The sequence below is a fragment of the Myxocyprinus asiaticus genome, chromosome 39 (genome assembly GCF_019703515.2).
Source record: "Myxocyprinus asiaticus isolate MX2 ecotype Aquarium Trade chromosome 39, UBuf_Myxa_2, whole genome shotgun sequence".
Classification (NCBI taxonomy): domain Eukaryota; kingdom Metazoa; phylum Chordata; class Actinopteri; order Cypriniformes; family Catostomidae; genus Myxocyprinus; species Myxocyprinus asiaticus.
Window position 1 is genome coordinate 21,474,517 of NC_059382.1, and position 20,475 is coordinate 21,494,991.

General features: G+C 37.7%; 1 protein-coding gene across 3 annotated transcripts in view; it reads right to left on the reverse strand.

The window, feature by feature from the left end:
- The window catches only part of sgsm2 (small G protein signaling modulator 2), a 97,317-nt gene that overhangs the window by 15,249 nt on the left and 61,593 nt on the right, over window positions 1-20,475 (reverse strand). The window contains exons 4-16 of one of the 3 annotated variants that reach the window (XM_051678839.1): window positions 15,444-15,608; window positions 15,100-15,167; window positions 14,735-14,883; window positions 13,805-13,939; window positions 12,646-12,770; window positions 10,460-10,527; window positions 9,822-9,985; window positions 9,328-9,460; window positions 8,526-8,660; window positions 2,174-2,333; window positions 1,159-1,223; window positions 891-1,036; window positions 646-774 (exon numbers count right to left, since the gene is read on the reverse strand). In XM_051678839.1, the coding sequence (XP_051534799.1) occupies window positions 646-774; window positions 891-1,036; window positions 1,159-1,223; window positions 2,174-2,333; window positions 8,526-8,660; window positions 9,328-9,460; window positions 9,822-9,985; window positions 10,460-10,527; window positions 12,646-12,770; window positions 13,805-13,939; window positions 14,735-14,883; window positions 15,100-15,167; window positions 15,444-15,608 (1,642 nt within the window). Of the gene's footprint in view, window positions 1-645; window positions 775-890; window positions 1,037-1,158; window positions 1,224-2,173; window positions 2,334-8,525; window positions 8,664-9,327; window positions 9,461-9,821; window positions 9,986-10,459; window positions 10,528-12,645; window positions 12,771-13,804; window positions 13,940-14,734; window positions 14,884-15,099; window positions 15,168-15,443; window positions 15,609-20,475 lie in introns of all 3 variants that reach the window. The other 2 variants (XM_051678838.1, XM_051678840.1) reach the window with 2 other exon arrangements.

The window sequence follows — 20,475 nt, forward strand, 5'->3', positions numbered from 1 at the left end:
AACCACATTTATTTTCAGTCGAGAATTCCCTGTATTATTGTTCCATGTCTATACGAAATACATGAGTCAATCCTACTACCCTGAACTAGCAATGGTCTATCAGTGATAACCATGGCAACGGTTTGCTCTCGCGGCTATAAACGAGAACTGTAAATGGCATCAGTTTAACTCCTTAGCTATTATCTTTTTTGACCAAACTTACGTTTGCTGCTATGGACTTATTGTTGTCCCGCAATTGTTAGTAAACCACCATTGACAGAGGTGCTGTGTTTTGTCTATGTTCTTTAAGCTGGTTTTTTTAAAACAGCATATACTCTGGACCAAATTGTATTTGCCCTTGACCACTGTGCTGGTGGGAGCAACTATGGTAGAGAGAGCTAAAATGGTTTCAAAATAAACAACTACTTGATCAGTTTAGTTCTGCACATTCTCTGCTGATTTAATGAAAGTTTGGTTGTCACTGAATGTTTTGGGGTGTCACGCTTCTAAATAACTGAACTCTGTGTGTACAGAACAGGATTAGAATTAAGAAGAGAAGTGACAACCCAATTTAGCTGCAGTGTGTATGTAAGTGGCCAAAGAAAACTGAAATAAACAGTGGATTTAAATTAAAAACATTAGTCTTATTTAAAGTTTCCTATCTACCTGAGCCATGTCTTTCTTGTCCATTCCGAACTTGTAGTGACCCAGTAAAAAGGGCCACACCTCCTTTCTGATCTCATGCTCCACCCCTCCATAGTAAACCAATCTCAGCAGCTCCAGCTCCTTATAATTCTGGTAAAAAAAAAAAGCAAAAAACAAAAAAAGAGGGTAAGAAAGTTGCATCCATGATACTTTTCACTGGCCTCTTGTACCCTCTAGTGACCAAAGTGGAAGATCGCTGGACTAACCTTACAGTCTTTCTGATATTTACTCCACACATCTTTGCTGAGCCCTCCGGAGGCTTCACAGGGTTTGTCTGGAGGGACAATGTTATGATTAACCAGCGCTGAAAGGTGAGTCCTCACAGTAGACAGGTGCCGACAATAGGCCAGCCCTGACAGGAAAGTTGCAAAAGAGTACTTTGAATTAGTATGCACAGCTAAGAGTTAATTTATACATGTGGTAATTACTAGTTCATATTACCGAATTAACCAACAAACAGCTTTTTTGACTTACAGCCATAAAATGCTCGAGAGACAATCTGTTTCTTCATATTTCGGCAAAGCATCTTTAGAGGAATACTGGAAACAGAAGGGAAACATCATTTACATCTTTCAATGAGGGATGTGTGCCATTTGGAATTGAACTAAGAATGCCTTTTAAATTCCAAATAAATTCCTGAATTTGAATTGAAGCAGCAAACAGGATGTAGAATTGTAATGACATTTTTAAATTTAAGTAAACAGAATTTAAATGTAAATAAATTTAAATAACTACAGAATGTGTAGTTTTTGATAAAACATTAAATTTTTCAGTATGAATTGCCCATAAACAACAAACATGTTATAATATACAGTACATAAACATATTGGGTATTTCAAGAAGCATTAGATGATTTTTTAAATCAAATTTTAAAAATGCCACCTATGGAAATTTGTATTAAATTTATATACTGCAAGTTTATAATCTGTTAAGTTTTATTTTAAGTCTTTAAATAATTAAGTGGTAACAGTTTAGTTAATGCATTAGTTATCGTGAACTTAACGATGAACATAATTTTTTCCAGCACTTATGAATCTTGGTTAAAGTTCATTTACAAATATACTATTGTCCATAGTTAGTTCATATTAGTTCATAATGCATTAACTTATATTAACATTATTAACAAATTTAATGTTAAAAAATGTATAAGTAGAAATTAACATCACCGATAATAATTGCTGTAAAGGCATTGTTCATTGTTGGTTCATGATAACTACTGTAAAGTATAACCAATAATAATATTAATTTTATGGACCACTGTAGAACACACTGCTGTAATTTACCTCAAACTCTTCAAAATGCAGCCAAATATCGAGAAAGGTTCAAATTTGATTTCAATTTGATTTTGACTATTTTTATGTAACCCGGCTCTACTTTCAATGTAGGAATGCTGGTTGGCTGATTTGGTTAGTCTGTGTGTAAACTGCAGCCACACACCCTCCATATGTTTAGCACTCATTAATGGTATATGTATGCACACATCTCTCACCGGTCGTGCATGCAGGTGCAGCTCAGGGGAAGCTCGACAGATGTGTTGCTGCCCCCAGTGGAGCAGGAGAGACATAATGACATATGACTGGGGTACTCGCCCTGCTGCCATGACAATGGGCTGCCGCCAAAGCCCTGCATCTCCATCATGTCCCCATGGTCTGCAAGGGTGTGGGCGTGGAAGAGATGGATAAAGAGAGAGCGAGAGAAAGAGAGAGGAAATAGAGATGAATAAGCAATATTTAACCTGCTCTAGTAACCTGCATTTGAGGAACACATTTCCTTTGTAAATCACTGCTTTAGATATATTAGCATTAAATTTATTCGGATCATTGAAAATTGTGATTTTCTTTCCTCTCAGAGCTACTTTGTTGTATGGAGGAATGCTACGTGAATTCAGTTCATATTTCAGACACCATAATAAATGTCTTGTGGAAATTACAGTTATACTAGTCCGTAGAATGCCCACTAGAATGGGCATAAAATATCATTTTCAGCCATTCAAAACCAATTACATAGAAAATGTGACTTGAATGCTACAGGCCTCAGCTCAAACATGGGACAATTAAGGAAGAGTAAAATGCATCCTTCCTAACTGCATTGGCATATATATGATTTGGAGTGTTTTTATTTGTAATACATTGGGGTAAAAAGTCTAAAACCACTAGTGAAAATACTTCTATTTTGTATTTTTCTAATTTAACATAACTTTTTAATTACAAATAATATTATCAGCATAACAATTTGAGTAAAATGTTTAAATAATTAACATGAATTAAAACAAAATCTTAGCATTATATAAGTCCCCCTTTTGCTTTAATGACAGCATGCTCTTGTGTTTGTGCAAAACCTGATGATCCATATTATCCCAGCATGATTTGAGAAGTACTTGTGTACTTCATGAAAATGAAAGATTTCCTCACATTGGAATGAACATGGTCAATGTCAAAAATTAACTTAAATTTGATAAGTGCCCTAGAAATAGTGAAGAGTTGCACATATTTCTCATTAATTCTACATCATAACGCTTCTTAGTTTCACATTTTTCGAAATCATAAAACGTGCTGTTTATTTCTAGGTTTAAATTAGATTCTGAATCCCAGATTTTCAACCTGACTCCACTGCATATACAGCTGAAGTCAAACGTTTACATACACCTTAGCCAAATACATTGTTTAAATGTCTTAGGTCAGTTAGGATCACAACTTTATTTTAAGAATGTGAATTGTCAGAATAATAGAGAGAAATATTTATTTCAGCTTTTATTTCTTTCATCACATTCCCAGTGGGTCAGAAGTTTACATACACTTTAAATTGTTTAACTTGGGTCAAACATTTTGGGGAGCCTTCCACAAGCTTCTCACAATAAGTTGTTGGAATTTTGGCCCATTCCTCCAGATAGAACTGGTGTAACTGAGTCAGGTTTGTAGGCATCCTTGCTCGCACACGCCTTTTCAGTTCTACCCCAAATAATTGTATCGGATTGAGGTCAGGGCTTTGTGATGGCCATTCCAATACCTTGACTTTGTTGTCCTTAAGCCATTTTGCAGGTATGCTTGGGGTCATTGTCCATTTGGAAGACCCATTTGCGACCAAGCTTTAACTTCCTGGCTGATGTCTTGAGATGTTGCTTCAATATGTCCACATAATTTTCTTTCCTCATGATGCCATGATGCACTAGCCCCTCCTGCAGCAAAGCACCCCCACAACATGATGCTACCACGCCCATGCTTCACGGTTGGGATTGTGTCCAAACATAACGAAAGTCATTATGGCCAAACAGTTCCATTTTTGTTTCATTAGACCAGAGGACATTTCTCCAAAAAGTAAGATCTTTGTCCCCATGTGCATTTGCAAACTGTAGTCTGGCTTTTTTATGGTGGTTTTGGAGCAGTGGCTTCTTCCTTGCTGAGCAGCCTTTCAGGTTATGTCGATATAGGACTCATTTTACTGTAGATTTAGATACATGTCTACCTGTTTCCTCCAGCATCTTCACAAGGTCCCTTGGTGTAGTTCTGGGATTGATTTGCACTTTTCGCACCAAACTACGTTCATCTCTAGGAGACAGAATGCGTCTCCTTCCTGAGCGGTATGATGGCTGCGTGGTACCATGGTGTTTATACTTGCGTACTATTGTTTGTACATATGAACGTGGTACCTTCAGGCGTTTGGAAATTGTTCCCAAGGATGAACCAGACTTGTGGAGGTCCACAATTTTTTTCTGAGGTCTTGGCTGATTTCTTTTGATTTTCCCATGATGTCAAGCAAACAGGCACTGAGTTTTAAGGTAGGCCTTAAAATACATCCACAGGTACCCCTCCAATTGACTCCAATTAGCCTATCAGGAGCTAAATTAGGCTTGACATAATTTTCTGGAATTTTCCAAGCTGCTTAAAGACACAGTTAACTTGGTATTTGTAAACTTCTGACCCACTGGAATTGTGATATAGTCAATTAAAATTTAAACAATCTGTTTGTAAACAATTGTTGGAAAAATGACTCGTGTCATGCACAAAGTAGATGTCCTAAACGAATTGCCAAAACTATAGTTTGCAAATATGAAATCTTTGGAGTGTTTAAAAATGAGTTTTAATGACTTCAACATAAGTGTATGTAAACTTCTGACTTCAACTGTATATAGTTTAATTTTCTTCCTTTCAAAAATGCCATTCAGATCTTGTTAACCAGATTAATATATGACTAATGTATCCTTAATTACACATAATGTAATAATCGAAAACCCGAAGGATATCAAAAACATGCATCTATGAATGAACAGAAGGAAAAGGTGTAAAACGATGCGGGGATGCAATGCCAGGAGACCTGCCAATCATTCGATCGATCAATCAATCAATCACAGAGTGTCACAAATCAAGCCAGGCACTGGTAGAGCTTGAAGAGGAATATAGAAGGACAGACAGTAACCATTCCTACCATGCTGGATGCATCAGATTAAATCATGACAAAAATAAAGAAAAAATAAATAAAGAAGAAAAATGTATACAGTGCATATTTTATCAAATGTGAAGATAGTGAACTCATTGAACCAAAAGAGTCGATAGTAAACTGAGTAAATGCTCTTCACCTTAATTCTTCAGGTTGGAGCTGGTGACCTGCTATACATCATAACTTCCCTTGTTGTAACCAAAATAACAGTGGACGGAGAGCACGTATTGAATATCTGTCCCTAAAAGTCTTGCATGGGCTATGAGACTTTGGTAAGTCTATGATCAAATGGGCGACGCATTCACGGAACGATTCATGTGTCTACTACACCAGAACCCCACAGGACCTAACTGATATAATGAAAGGTGACTGCAGTTAGTGAAGAATTACAGTGAACAGCATTGCAGAAAATCGGCTCAACACAAGAGGAACATCGACAAACAAATCAAAAACAAATCAAACCAAATAGGAAAAGTGAGAATTGATAAAGAGAGGAAAACAGCAGTGGAGCACATTCACCACAAAGAAAAATAAAGAAAATGTAATACACAACATTTGCAAATTTGACATGCAAAGCCCCTCGAGCATTCTGCAGCGAATCCAAAAGAAAGAGATAGAACCCCAAAACAACTGACACTTCTCTAAGGTCTTACTCATGTCAACCAAATAGTGCAAAAGGAAAAGAGCAAATAATTGGAAGCATTGTTGCCTGACCACCACACTCTGGCCCAACAGTGCAGAGAGTTCTGGTTTTGCTTCAGGACCCATCATGCAGCGACCCAACACAGTACTAATATTGTTTAGTGTTCAAAACTAAACCAAATGTCCTTACAATCAAACACTGAAACGTGTTAACTTTACACATATGACAAAAACATATTTATCATCATTGCAAGCCAAAGTTTTCTATTTTATGTAGAACTGGTCGTATTTTTTTGGATTTATTATAGATTTGTTCATGGGTTTCGAGGATAAGGGCATGTCATGCAACATGTCCATATTGGCATTTACCTAATTTGGTTTGATGTGTTTGTAACAGATTCATTTGTGGCAAAATACCATAGAGTTTGATTGGACATTCTGCCTTTGATGTCAACGTTGTCAAAAAGATATGGGAAGCATTTTCTTCTCCCTTTGAAAAGTTGATCAGCCTGATTATATGGTTATTTGCCTTTTATTATTTGAATTTAGCATTGCTTTTTTCTCTGCGACCCATCTTAGGGTCACGACCCACCAGTTGAGAACAATGTCCTAAACCATCTCACTCAGATCAGTCCATGTGTTTCTGTATACTGTGTGAGAAGTTAGAAGGACAAAGGTAGTGTATTAGTATGACAATGTGGCAGGTCAGTGAAAGCTCTCCCGACTGTGAAAAAGGCTAGTGTAGGTAACCATCGGCAACAGAGGCGTGGAGGGAACATAGTGAGGACATTTGAGAGTCAGGGAGGAGTGATGTGAACTGAACTGACCTCATATACACACACACATACAGATTTGTGTGTAACATCAGTTGCAATCCTACATATAAAGGTAAGCATGATTGAATTTATTTCTCTTACATTTAAAGAACCAGAACTAGAGGAGTCATGCTCGCTGCCATGAGCAGTTGCCAGGGCGATACTATGAGGTTTCTACTGTGTTCTGAGTGTTTTTTAAGGCATTGCTAACTTAGGTTAACTAATAAACTTTGGTGAAACATAACCCTACAATTAAATATTCACAGAAGCCTCTGACCAGGAGTAACGGTTGGACTAAAAATGCAAACTGATTAAATGACATCAATGAGCTTATGTTTTGCATGACAGACTTCAATCCTTTAGACATAATGTGTATGATGATGTTAACATTTACACTCACACAACATTTACCAGAGAGAATATTATGTAAAAAATGGACTTCTTAGAGGCTTTTCAGGATGACACTCATCTAAACAGTGCACTTTCCGGTGTGCGTCTGTCACTGTCATGCTTTACACTGGCATGCAAAGTAATAAAAAACATACAAAATAAACAGGATATTAAAATGAATAAATGTCTGTTGTATTAGTATATATTCACAGCCCCTTATTGGTTTTAGATACAGTTCCTGAATATTATTATTTACTGTACATATTTAAACATACTATTTAGAACATTAACTTTTCTACATATTGTATTGAATGGAAATGTAATTTATTACTGCTGACAGTTACATGGGACAAAAAAAGGCTTATATATCAACCGTAATAGGACAAAACTGAAATGTATGGCTTTTCAACACTTCTGTTTACAAATCTGAAAGCTACTTATTGGATCAATAAAGGTAAACGTCATCTTGTGTGACTATACATGCTTTAAAACTTGTGTATTATTTGAGCTGTAAAGTTGTTTCTATTTTTGAATAGAATCTGGGTTTTCGGGTTTACAATGTAATGTTGCCATAGCAACAAATTTGTAACACAAGATATAACTTTACACATAAAAGTTAGTAAGCAAATTTATCACTCTAAAATCATGAAAACACCAATAATGTTTACATCTTGTGGCTATACCTTTGAAACATTATTTTAATGTTTAAGGATTGGCTCCATTTACTTCCATTGTAAGTGCCTCACTTTAACTCCAATTTCTGTTAACATTTTTAAAAGTTAAAATAAATTTTTGTGGTAATCAACATTACGTCAAAAATACTGTCGACTAAGCTTACCTTGTACTGAACCAGAAATATTCCTTTAAGCAGTTAGTTACAAACTAACTTGTAGTTATTAAGCCCTTAATTTGAACTTTTCATCCCAACTTAAGTGAGACCTTACGCACAGCTAGTGCAACCCTAACTAATTCCCTACTTTAACATTGTATGGGATTTTTTTAATCCACTTTATTGTCTGCTTGGCGAAAATCTGATCATAGTAGCACACCTCTCTTTAACAAACTGAATAATTTGAGGTATCACTCCTCTCCACAGCACAACCAGTGCAAGATGAATGTCAAAGTTTAGAGTAGAGTTCGGGTTAGTTGTTCAAATCCCTTACCCTTATTATGAGCAATAGTAATAATGATGTTTGCCTTTGCAAGCACCAATGAAAAAACTGGCATAGGCACCTTGTAACATACAAACAACACATATACTGTACACCTAGGACCTTGTCACTTGACCTAACTTTTGTTCTAGTCGCAAATGATTACACCATGGTTGCCGTGGTTACATGCTCACAGGTCAGGTCAACAACAAGCAGTCCCAACATAAAGAGTGACTAGGACACCACGATGCCTAAGGAGACTACTGAGGCTCAATGTACCCTAACTGACCGAAAACCGGCCGCACTGCTGGGCTGCTGCTGTGGGGATCAGGTATCAGTTGCGATGGAAATAAAGAAGGATGAAAGGAAGGATGGGGAGGGGATGAGGTGGGTCACTGGTGATAAAAACCTTTCATGACATTAGGGTCTGTGAGGTTCCGTGAGCAGATCATTGAGATCATTGCGTGAAGTATATCTTCCTCCTCCTCATCGTCGTCCAGAGAGGGCGCACGACTTCCTGTGGTGTGGTGGTAGTTTATAGTGACTGCTTGGGTGATAAAAGAACACAGTTTAGCACCCGCCTCTGTAGCAAAAGTCATGATCAACTCACACACACACACACATACAGATATAAAAAAGCACTGTCAACCCAGTTCAAAACGGTGAAACTCCAAAGGCTGCACATAATACTCACGTCCCTCCTAGCAGCCTCCACAACGGCTGTTATGTTTCACAGTAATGTGAGAACAAAACACATGAACAACAGAGAGGAGATAGTGGCTGATACAGTCAGTATTCGAATTGAGGGGCGGCTGGTGGGTCTTCTGGTTGGGTTCCCTTTCTGTTTCATTAATTTCCATAATTTTTTTAACATTTCATTAGTAATTCCAAACTTATTTTCCATCTGAATTTCCTAAACACACTCAAGTGTGCCACGCCCAGTTTTTTGAGACATTTACAGAATGGGACTGACACCACATATCCCCATCATCACATTATAAGAGTAATTAAGCCTCAAGAGCCCTGACTGACGCAATTCGAACACTGGATGCAGCCTGGATCAGCATTCAGCATTCCAGGAACAGTGGCTCAGATGAGTCCAAGTGGTAGATGATAGATGGATGTATGAGTGGAAGGATGGATGGACAGACGGATGGATAGATGAATGGATGGTGAAAGTGAAAGTCAGATGCATATGTGCAGAAACTCACTTGAGTCGTGACGGTGTCCCGGATAAACAATCCGAAACACGTAGTCTGCAGCAATCTGCTCCTCTCTGTCTCCATCCTGATCCACTAAACGGGCCGTGCTGTTCCTCTTACGAAGCTTAGGGAAGACTTTGCCCTGTCAGTCACACACACACACACAGTCATATTCCGTCAGAAGACAGGTTCGTTCTCAAATTAATAACATTTTGCAATTAATTAGATCCACTGAATTAAACAAAGCCATATGTCAATAAGCAAAAAGCTAGAAATCAAACAAGCAGACTGGCAACAAGCATTAATTAGTGAGAAGACAAAGAGATTATAGAGGGAAGAAGCTCTTTTATATAGTGTATCAGCTGAGTATTAAGAAAGCTCATTTGAGTTATTCCTTCAATAAGCAAGGATGTCAAAGGTTGACACGTTTAAAAATTCTACTGCAGGTTGTTTCAAATAACTGTTAAGTAAAAAGGAATAAGATGATGCTAAACAACCCTCACCTTACCCCTCTGGGACCAGAGAGGTGGTTCCAGCTGACCCCGAGGCAGAAGACCTGTCTCCAGACAGGACAGGAAAGCCAGTAGGTGACCCCCAGGAGGGAAGTGCAGAGGAGGCCGCTGGATCCCATCCTGACTTACTAACACCAGGGTACCACCACAGTCCACTGAGAGAAATTCACATAAATATATATTTTTTTTAATTATTTATAATATATTTATAATATCATATAATTTAAAATATGTAATACTTAAATATTATATATGGTATATTTAAAATGATAGTTTAAACATTTTATGTGAATTAAATCAATAATCAGATTTTTCATACAGAGTTATTTTAGGAACTACATGAATTATGGACCATTTACTTTAGATTTTATTAATTTCATTTTATATTTTACAGTATTTTATAAATTAATTGCATAAATGTTAATAAAATATTAAATTTATTAAAAACTTTGATGGGGCAACACTGACCAATGAACTTCTTGGTCTCATTTCACTACTACAATGTTTGATAATAGAGGTTGAAGAGAAAATCATTATCCATGTTATTATCAAAAGATAAACAACATGTGCTTCAGTGATGCTAGTTTAAGAAATGAACAGCCTGTCACAAGAATAGGGAAGAGACTCACTGCGCTGGTGACAGTGAAGGCAGACAATCTGTTTTAAAGGCACAGTCAATGCGTAGTCCCAAAAAATACTAGAGTGAGAGAGAGTGAGAGAGAAAAACAGTAAAGTGTTTGGCTACAGTATGTATTATTGCAAAACAAAATGTGTAAAGGATTAAATCAGGTAAATTAATCCATTAAGTGCAGCATTAAAGGTGCACTCAGTAAGTTTTGTTCATGTCGTCTTGGACTTACACTGACACCTAGTGGTGTGGATGCAGCATTAATCAAACTCAGTTGTTTTCAGTTGAAACGGCATTGTAGAAATTCACTTTTCACCGTCTTTTCACAGTCTGTGATTATTTTAATCCATGAGTAAAAGTGTCCAATAATGGGGCGGTTACTAAGATTAAGTGAGTAGTATTCGGCTGGTCATATGATCCTAACATGTCAGCCCACATGAGGGGACCCTCTCCATGTAAAATAAAACAGCTTTAATAAGTTTACTGATATGACTGGAGTCTTCATCTCATGTGATTCATCATGATTTTATACATAAGTTTAAAAATTGCAATTGATTTCTTTAGGAGTAAAACTTTTCTAATGAGAAAAAAATTACTGAGTGCACCTTAATGATGTCTAACTGCATCACACTCAATCTTCCAAAGCAAGTCTCTCCAATTATATGTCATACACCGCAACCCCCCCCCCCGACTATATCTTTATCGAATCTTTATCGGGTTTTTTTATAGATAGATAGATGATAGATAGATAGAAAGATAAAAAAAAAATTACTTTTGTGAGTTGTTTTTTTAAAAAAAATTTTTTATTACTTTTATAAAACTATATAATGGACATGTGTGGAACACGTCCTTATGCTAAAAACAAATGATCAAAAATGTTTCTGAACAATATAGCCTACTTTGAACAGGAGGACTTAAAGTAGGTTATAATAATGTGTACTATGCTATTTTACATGTAAAACAAGTCGATTGAAAGAGGATAAAGAAGAGAAGAGTTGCTTTAAGAACCTGATCTCACTAGCCATGACACTGTGAAATGAATCAGTGAGACACCTGTGCTTGCTTCTTTTTACAAAGAAGCGCAATACGCAGTTCAGTGTTGGATAGCGCAAGCCTGATGTCATCCTCCACCTGGAAGCGATTTCAGTACTTTGTTTTCAAGGCTGTCAATTTTGAGAACCCGGCCTCACACAGATAAGTTGAGGCGAATGGAAGGAGTAATTTGGCATCAGAAAACTGAGGATATTCACTCATCACAGTCAACTAAAATGAGGGCAGAGAGCAAGAGCTATAGAGGTGTCGCAATCTGGTGTCACTCTTTAATTCGACTAACTGCTCCTCCATTTCGACTGTCAGGTCTTTGCCTGGGCAACTGAAGGGGTCTCTGACCCAAGAAAATGAACTGAAATCCTCACTGATAATAATGGCCGAATTGTTGTTTCAGTGAACGATTGTGTGTATCAAAGGAGAGATATTTATCCAGCCTCTTGCACACAGTCAGTGAAGTTGGGAAACATGTCAGCATTTTTATTAATCAACCAACCATACCAAAGATCCAGTTTGCCAACAAATACACTGACTTTGTTAGGTTAACGTCATGGAGGTTAACGTCATGGAGACAGAAGGCATTTATGAATGCCTTTATTCATATTTTCTAAAAGAGATGAAGCATATTGATGTTACATGATCTAATTATGTTTACAGTTCACATTAGGGTCATGTATATTTGCTCCGTACTTTAGTACTGGTAGCCTATTTGAAGTCAATCAAAAATTCAACCTTAAAAAAAATTTGCGGCCCACCCCCCTTCCGACCTCTCTTTTAATTGATTATGGAATTAACCTATGGTAACCTGTTCTGCTAAAATAGGTATACTAATATTTTGCAATTCCTCTTATAGACACGATCAACAGAAAAAATTCTATTACTTTTAGATGTTCACTTGTTCCTCCATTCAAATATATTATACAACTGTTTATAACCTAGATGACCGGTAGCAGGATTCTCACGCTATGTTTTTTTTCCTCTGCCCACCTTAGCAAACTTACACCAATCAAAACAGTTACGACATGTCAAATACAGTATAAAATTAAAGGCAACAGTTGTGACTGGGTATCTACAGTTTTAACTTAAGGACATTCCAACCTTATCTGGTCCATTTTACCTGATGACCTATGTGTGCATTACCTCTTCTCTAGGTCACAGTCACCCAGAGTGCCATTGATTAGCTGATTGGGCGTCCACTTCAGCGTCAGTGTTTCCGCTGCCTGATGAAGGGACAGGTAACCACGGAGCACCTCCATGTCCTTCTTCTGCAAAGAACAAAGCCTTTAATACACAAATAATAAAAGCAGCAGCTTCTCCACTTCATCTTAAAGGCTGTCTAAAATTAAATATCTAGTAAAATCAAGAGCCTTTCTTACTCTTCTGTCTCTTTCCTGTGTTCAAGTTAAACAAATAGTTCCAGGGAAAAATAAGAGCATACGAGTTTGTAACAACATGATGTTGATAATGACAGAAGTTTCATTTTTTAGTGAAATATTCCTTAAATACACAAGAACTTATAGAGATAAGATCACGGAATGAGAGAGTGAGTGAGTGATATGAGCAAATGAGTGAAATAAATAAAATGTCTCATGATTAAGTGGGATAATGATGGCTGCATGATGCATCAGGTTTCACACTGAAATCGAATTAGTCCTGAATCACTGCGGTCCTATTGGCAAGGGTCGTTCACACTATTGATTTCTACAAGTCCTTGCCAGACCCAGCACTCTGTGTGCCCAATTACATTAGTCAGTGTTGCAAATCATACAGACACGCACACACATGTACACAGGCAAACATACACAGACACCACATCCCTGACTCATAGTTGATGACAAATCTAATGTGGTGTAATGGCTAATCCAGTCTGCCTTTTCCAGTTCAAAAGACTGGCCAACTATCAGGCAGAAAGTCTGCATGGGCACCACTTATTGGCCGATACACAGGAGAGAATTTTTTGTTTGTTTGTTTGGACAAGGAGGGAGAGTGACCCTGGTTCAAGTTCACTACTACAGGTAAGACGAAGGACAAAAATGGAGGGAAGTAAGGAGATCAGGGCAGGAGAATTCTGACCAGTGGTGATCATTGATTTTCTCCAGCTACACTTGCTGTAAGCTAGAGTGGCCCTTTTCCCCTAAACAGCCCCTATAGTGGAACCCTTATTGATTAGATGAGACTCCTTTATCTACAATCAATCAATCAATCAATCAATCAATCAATTTTATTACAAATCAAATCAGTTTTCCAGACCGCATTTGCATGTGTGAGCAAGTGTGTTTGTGCGTGTGTATCACCTTACCGGTTGAACGAGTACGTTGTTCTTTCCATAGAGCAAGTGAACACGTGAATTTTGGTGCAGGGATTCAACGTACTCTCTTGCCGAAGCTGCAAACGTGTCCTCAGACATGCTACAACTAGACTGCCTCTTTCGGATCTAAAGAAAGTGAATGTTTGACCATGAATATGCTATATGAATGTAATATCCACAAACAGTAGGTTAAACATTTAGAAACACCACCAGTGAAAAGTTTGATCTCGCTTGATGTGTATGACTTTCTTTCTTCTCAGAACACAAATGAAGATTTTTAGAAGAATATCTCAGCTCTGTAAACTTTAAAGATCCAAAAGCACATAAAGGCAGCATAAAAGCAATCCATACGACTCCAGTGGTTTAATCCATGTCTTCTGAAGCAATCTAATCGGTTTTGGGTGAGAACAGACCAAAACATATCTTTAGCTTCACTGTACGTTAGGAAGGGATTTGATTTGATTTGATTTGAAATTAGTTTTGTAAACAAATATAAAATGTAAGAATTCATTTACAAAACTAATGTCTTTCTTAAAATTTTGGAAATTGCAGCCAAAAAGTGCTAAAAATAGACAGTACATGTGAACTCCCTCAATACTATTTCAAAAGCATCCAATGTGGCACCAAATGAAGTAGGTTGAATAAAATGCCAAGAACAGTAATCTAGGCAAAGGAGGCTAATTTAAAGAAGCTAAAATATAAGATGCATTTGATATTTTCAAAAATGTTTGATACTAAATAATTCTCATACTACCATTTGTGCTATTTGTGCTGGTTTTGGATACTTTAATATTATTCTTAAATATGAAGAATATTAATAATAAAGAACAAGTACCAGAAAGCATGTCTAAACTTTTGACTAGTGTTCAAAAACAAACTAACACTATCAAACACCCCATGTGTTCTGCATGATTTTCTCACCCCGAGTGCAGGCCTCCGGCCCGGCGACACCTCTTGACCCCTGTGGGCCGCGTGGATGCGATGTCTCTGCACCAGCTCATTGGCTGACGGGTCTGTCCAGAAATGATCCGACGTCTTGAGCTTGGTGTACTCCAGAGCGCAAGGCCCTACTACAGATGTAAAATATGGTTTTAACACAAAACAAACTGGAGTACACTGGCAAAATACGTATATATATTACAATAATGCAGAGTTAACACCATTTGAATGTTTTTACAGCACTGAATATGTTCTTCATAACCTATAAACCTTCATATCACCTATAAATCTGTATTAGCTGCACTAGGAATAGATGGAGTGTGTTTGTAAGCATCAGACAGACTTACCCAGAAGCGCTGCCAGTATAGGGCCAAATACGGAGTCGTGGATCAGGGCCTCCCTTTCATAATACTTACTGCAGAGACACACAAACAGCAATTACACACACAATGTGTTTGTCAATAACCAGAGACCTATTTCAAAGGCTGAACAAAGAGCCCATTATTCCTGAGAGTGAAAGCAATCACCATAAACATAAAAAAGAATATCACATTTCAAGCCTTAATCTTGGCAAATAAACATATGAACAAAGACGAGATGCACTTGCAATGAATGCTGTGTGGTCGCAATTTATACAAAATCAAACAAAGAAAGTAGAATGGACTGGAATAGAAGCGGATGTTCTAATTACCTCGCGTTATCCACAATATACTGCACGATTGTGTCCAGGACTTTCTCGAAGAGGGCAGTGCGAACCCATATGTGCTTGATGGCCTGTGCGGAGAGAGGCTGGGGTGCTCTGCCGGCTGAAGAACCCTGCCTCCTGAGGGGATCCTGTCCTGTGCTCTGGGTTCTCCTAAGAGACAAAATCAATACCAAACACATTCACACACAAGAAAACATGACTGAACATGTATTTATTTGCACAGTTTTCTGTTCAGTGTTGACAAATTTCCAACTGAAACAGGAAGTTTGTGGGACACAAAGGACTCATCCCTTTTTTCTTTTAAATAGCCAAGGATTTAGTCACATCTCTGCTAAAAGTGGATTTTGTCAATGTTTAGAAGAACAATAGTACATACATGGCTTCAAAACTAATAAACATAGACTAAATTTTTTTTTATCTTTAAACAAAATACCTAAATGAATGATTGGCAATGGAACTATTTATTAAAAAAGAAAGAAACAAGTGCGGAACACCAAGATTGAACAAAGCACTTGGGGGAAAAACAGTAGCGATAATGGAAAATATTAAGAATGTAATCAGTTTAAGGAATATTTCGGGTTAATTTCGATTTAATGTTCATGTACCGGATCTGAGGCATGCTGTTGATTACCACAGACAGTAATTTTAACTCTTTCCTCTGTGTGCATAAATGAACTGGAAATGCATTTACAGTAATACACTTACAATGAATGTCTAGCAGGCAACCAGGGTTTAAAAGCAGAAGTGTGAAGCTAGTATTTTTATTAAAGTGTTTTTGTTAAGAGTCTTTAAACAAGATACTTAAATTAATGTTTGGCAATGGAACGATTTATATATATATATAAAACAACAACAACAACAACAACAACAACAACAAAACAACATTGGCCAGATCATCGCATTATGATATTTTGGACTCGGTGTGAGGGAGTTTATAAACCAAAATGATCACACACAAATCAACATGATGTTTCCGACTGTTCATGTACCCTGAAATCGACACCATTCTGCCAAATTACTGAGAAACATCATCCCCCATCAGACACTTTTGCATCAATTCAAATATTATGTCTTTTCCCCATGGTGCTACTGATAGCACGTTGTGCGAGCAATCTACAAGACACAGGTTCAGGTCCATGGAAACCAGGAAGTAATCTCGTCCACATAAACAATGGGAACGCAATTCGGAGGTTGCATTTTTGTTCTAAAATAGTTTTACTCCACTGGCGGTTAGTTTAGGGTTTGAGTTAGGGAGTATAATAAAAGATGCATTCTTGTTGACTGCATTACAACATCTATCTTAAATCACCCTGTAACTCTGGCCTGGTTACCCACTGAAGCCACTGTATTACTGTAGGTAGGCCAGCCTGTGTGGGGGCCTAACGCACCAGTATAGTGACGGGGACGCTATAATGTAAAAAAAAAAGGCACTGTCTTTCGGATGATACGTTAAATCTAGGTCCTGACTTTCGGTGGTCAATAAAAATCCCAGGACAATACTCGTAAAGTGGTAGGGGTGTAACCCACGGTGTCCTGGGAAACTTTGCCTATTGGCCTCTTTCCATCATGGCTCCCTAATAATACCCTCTATATATGAATTGGCTACATCACTGTACTCTCCTCTCCACCAATAGCTGTTGTGTGGTGGGTTTTCTGGCACACTACGGCTGCCGTCACATCATCCAGGTGGATGCTGCACATTGCTGGTGGTTGAGGAGGTTCCCCCAATACTATGCTATATAAATGGAATAACTATTATTTTTAAAAATACAACTCGCTTTTGGCACCACCTGGTGGACATTTCACCTTAACAACACTTCCAGCCTCAGCCACTGGGGGCAGTGGTTTGAATTTCAGTAAGCACAGACAGCTCACTGCAGCAAAATGTTCAACCTCCTGTCACCAAATTCACAGTGCGATCAGTGTGACAGACTGTTTCCTTTTAAAACTCGTTGTTCACTTGTCGCCGAAAGTTTGGACTTGTGTGAATACGTGTCCTCATATACCCTGCTATAAATCCCATATTTACATTTTTTGGCTTCATAAAGGGACACAAAAGGGGCTATGACAAAGCGCCTGTTGGTGGGTTATTTCTAAGTGTTTACGAGTCCCGTCCTTTTCCATACAGCATCTCAAAAGGATGACCTGACTGCTCATCTATAACAGTGCAGAAGGGACAGCTGCAGTCACAAAGCTCACTCGAACCCACTGGGCCATTCAGCCAATGGAGACAACACACACATATTCACACAATGACAGTAGCATGTGTCATCCCAAAAGACTCACCTCAGAGTAATAAAAGAGATACATCTCACAGATAAAAGACTGAGTAACCGAGGAGTCGGAACATCTAAGATAAGAGTTATTTCACCATCAGTCATACGAGCCACTCAACCCATCTGAAACAGCTATTCCTCTTATTCCTGAAAAGCAAAATCTCTGCAATTATGTTTTCACTGAAATGACATCTCAGCACTGCTGTGACATCATCAGTTATCAGTTATCACTGATATTTCTTGAGAGCCAGACATCAGCTCTAGGCTGAGAAAATGAAGAAAAAGAAATCACTGAGGATCCAACAAGTTAAAAAATATCTTCATGCTTTAGGCACTGTCAAAAGATGCAAGTGCGGAACACCAAGACTGAACAAAGCACCTGGGGAAAAAACAGTAGCGTTAATGGAAAAATATCAAGAATGTAATCATTTTTTTTTTTTTTTGCTTGTTTATTAGGTGGTACTAGTTACAAGACAAATGGAAAATGCACACAGCGGTCATATGGGGGTCTCAGGAGGTTATGGAATATTTCGGGTTAATTTTGATTTAATATGTACAGTATCTGAGGCATGCTGTTGATTACCACAGACAGCAATTTTGACTCATTCCTCTGTGTACATAAATGAACTGGAAATATATTTACAGTAATACACTTATAATGAAAGTCTAGCAGGCAACCAGGGTTTAAAAGCAGAAGTGTGATTCTCAATTTATTTTTTAAAGTACCAGTACTTCAAATTTTTACTTGAGCTAAAAAGTTGTGTAAGTCATCCTTTAGAGGTGGTACTATTTTTCTAGCTGGAGGAACTTCTAGTTACTTACTGATGTAATTCCTGAGGATTTCTATGAGCTCGCATAACTCTATGTAATGTGCTTCACGGATACAGTAGTTCCGGTAGAGAGCAAGGAGGAGTGGTGTAATGCTGAGTTCACAGACTTGAGGGAGTCCATCATGGGCTTAAGCCAATAACATCCCACAGCCATCAGTTTCCCTCCAGCCCAGACACCACACTGCACCACAGCACTGCACAGCTGCAGACACACCAGAGATGGATGAGTCTGATGTCTGCCACAGTGGCCCTCATCTCCTCTTATTTACATAAGCATTGATCCCATAACAGCTCATTGATTGTATGTATGTTAGCCACAGCAGTGGATGTTCAGTCTCAACAAGCAAATAAATCCCAGTATCTGAGATGAGCTGCATGAGCTACAGTATGCAGATGCTATGAAGATGAAATGGTGAAATTCTGCTCCCAGAGTAGTAATACAGAGCATCCATAGCAGTCCTGTTTATTGGAGGTGTAGCAAGAAGAGGTGTGAGTTCAATACATCCATAATGAATCATAAATAGAAACTCACATCAGAGATGCAGCCTGGTGGGCAATATTGCACAGTGGCACTGGTGTGTGGGTGACGACAGTTCGATTATATATTAAGTCATTTCCCGATCCCAAAACCCTAACCCCCCATCTTTTATCCCAACCTAGTCTAATAGAAACACATTGCTATACCTACAGTTTTGCAAAATGATTTTTATGTGGTTTCTTATCTATTGCATATTGCAACAGTTTCCTGTTGAAATAAACACTAGAAGCGCTACATCAAAGATTTGTATTCACTTTTACACAAATCACAAGTAAAACGGCAGATTATCAGTTCATAAACACTTATTTTTCACCCTGTTTCTCACATAACGCTATTTTATGACATTAAGGCTGTCAATTGATTAAAATTTGTAATTGAATTAAATACATGATATGCTGATTAATTCATCAAATTATTTTTAATCTAACGCATATATAAATATTAATGATTAAATTATAAATAGTTATATTGAAATAATTATCAATTTGATATACTGTATATATATATATATATATATATATATATATATATATATATATATATATATATATATATACACACACACTGTATATATTATAAAGTCTTATAATTCAGATAATTAAAATGCATTACATTATTGTGGCAGACAAGTTAAGCATTGAAAAGACTGTAACAAGTAAAGGCTGGGCGAGGAGGAGGCAGGAACCAACTGAACAATCAACATTAACTTTTAATGCTTAAATGAACTTAAACAATGAACATAAACAGACACACATGCAATGCGGCCACGTGCGTCTCTCTCTCTCTCTCGTACCGGTGTCTCCGGCTGCCCCTTGTCTCGCTCTCCCACTGATCAGCTGATTCAGTGCTGACCGTGCTCCATCACGGCCTGGCCACACCCTCCTCCTCGTCCCAAAGACAATACAAAAAGTGGCTTTAGAAGGCAATATATTTTTGCCAGAGGCTATTTACACTAAGTGTAAAAAGCAACAAAAAGCATCTTCTTTGTACTAAGTTCAAATTAGATGCTATTTGCACTCTAGTGCAAATGGTGGCAGATGCTCTTACACCCCTGTTTAAATACTAACATACAGTATAGTGGCATCACTGCAGCATTTTTATTGTGTTTATTTGGAGTCCCACAGACACCCTACACAAACCCCTACCCCTAACCCTACCTTACAAAAATTAACCATGGTTTTACTACAGTAACCTTAGTATCACCATGGTATTTTTCTAGTAAAGTCAAAGTAACCACAAAATTAAACATGGTTACTATTAACTACTATTAACAACATATTACTGTAATAACACCATGGTTAGCACATCAGAACTATATAGTTTCCACCAAAGCACATGATTACTACAATATTACTACTGTACAACGTCATGGT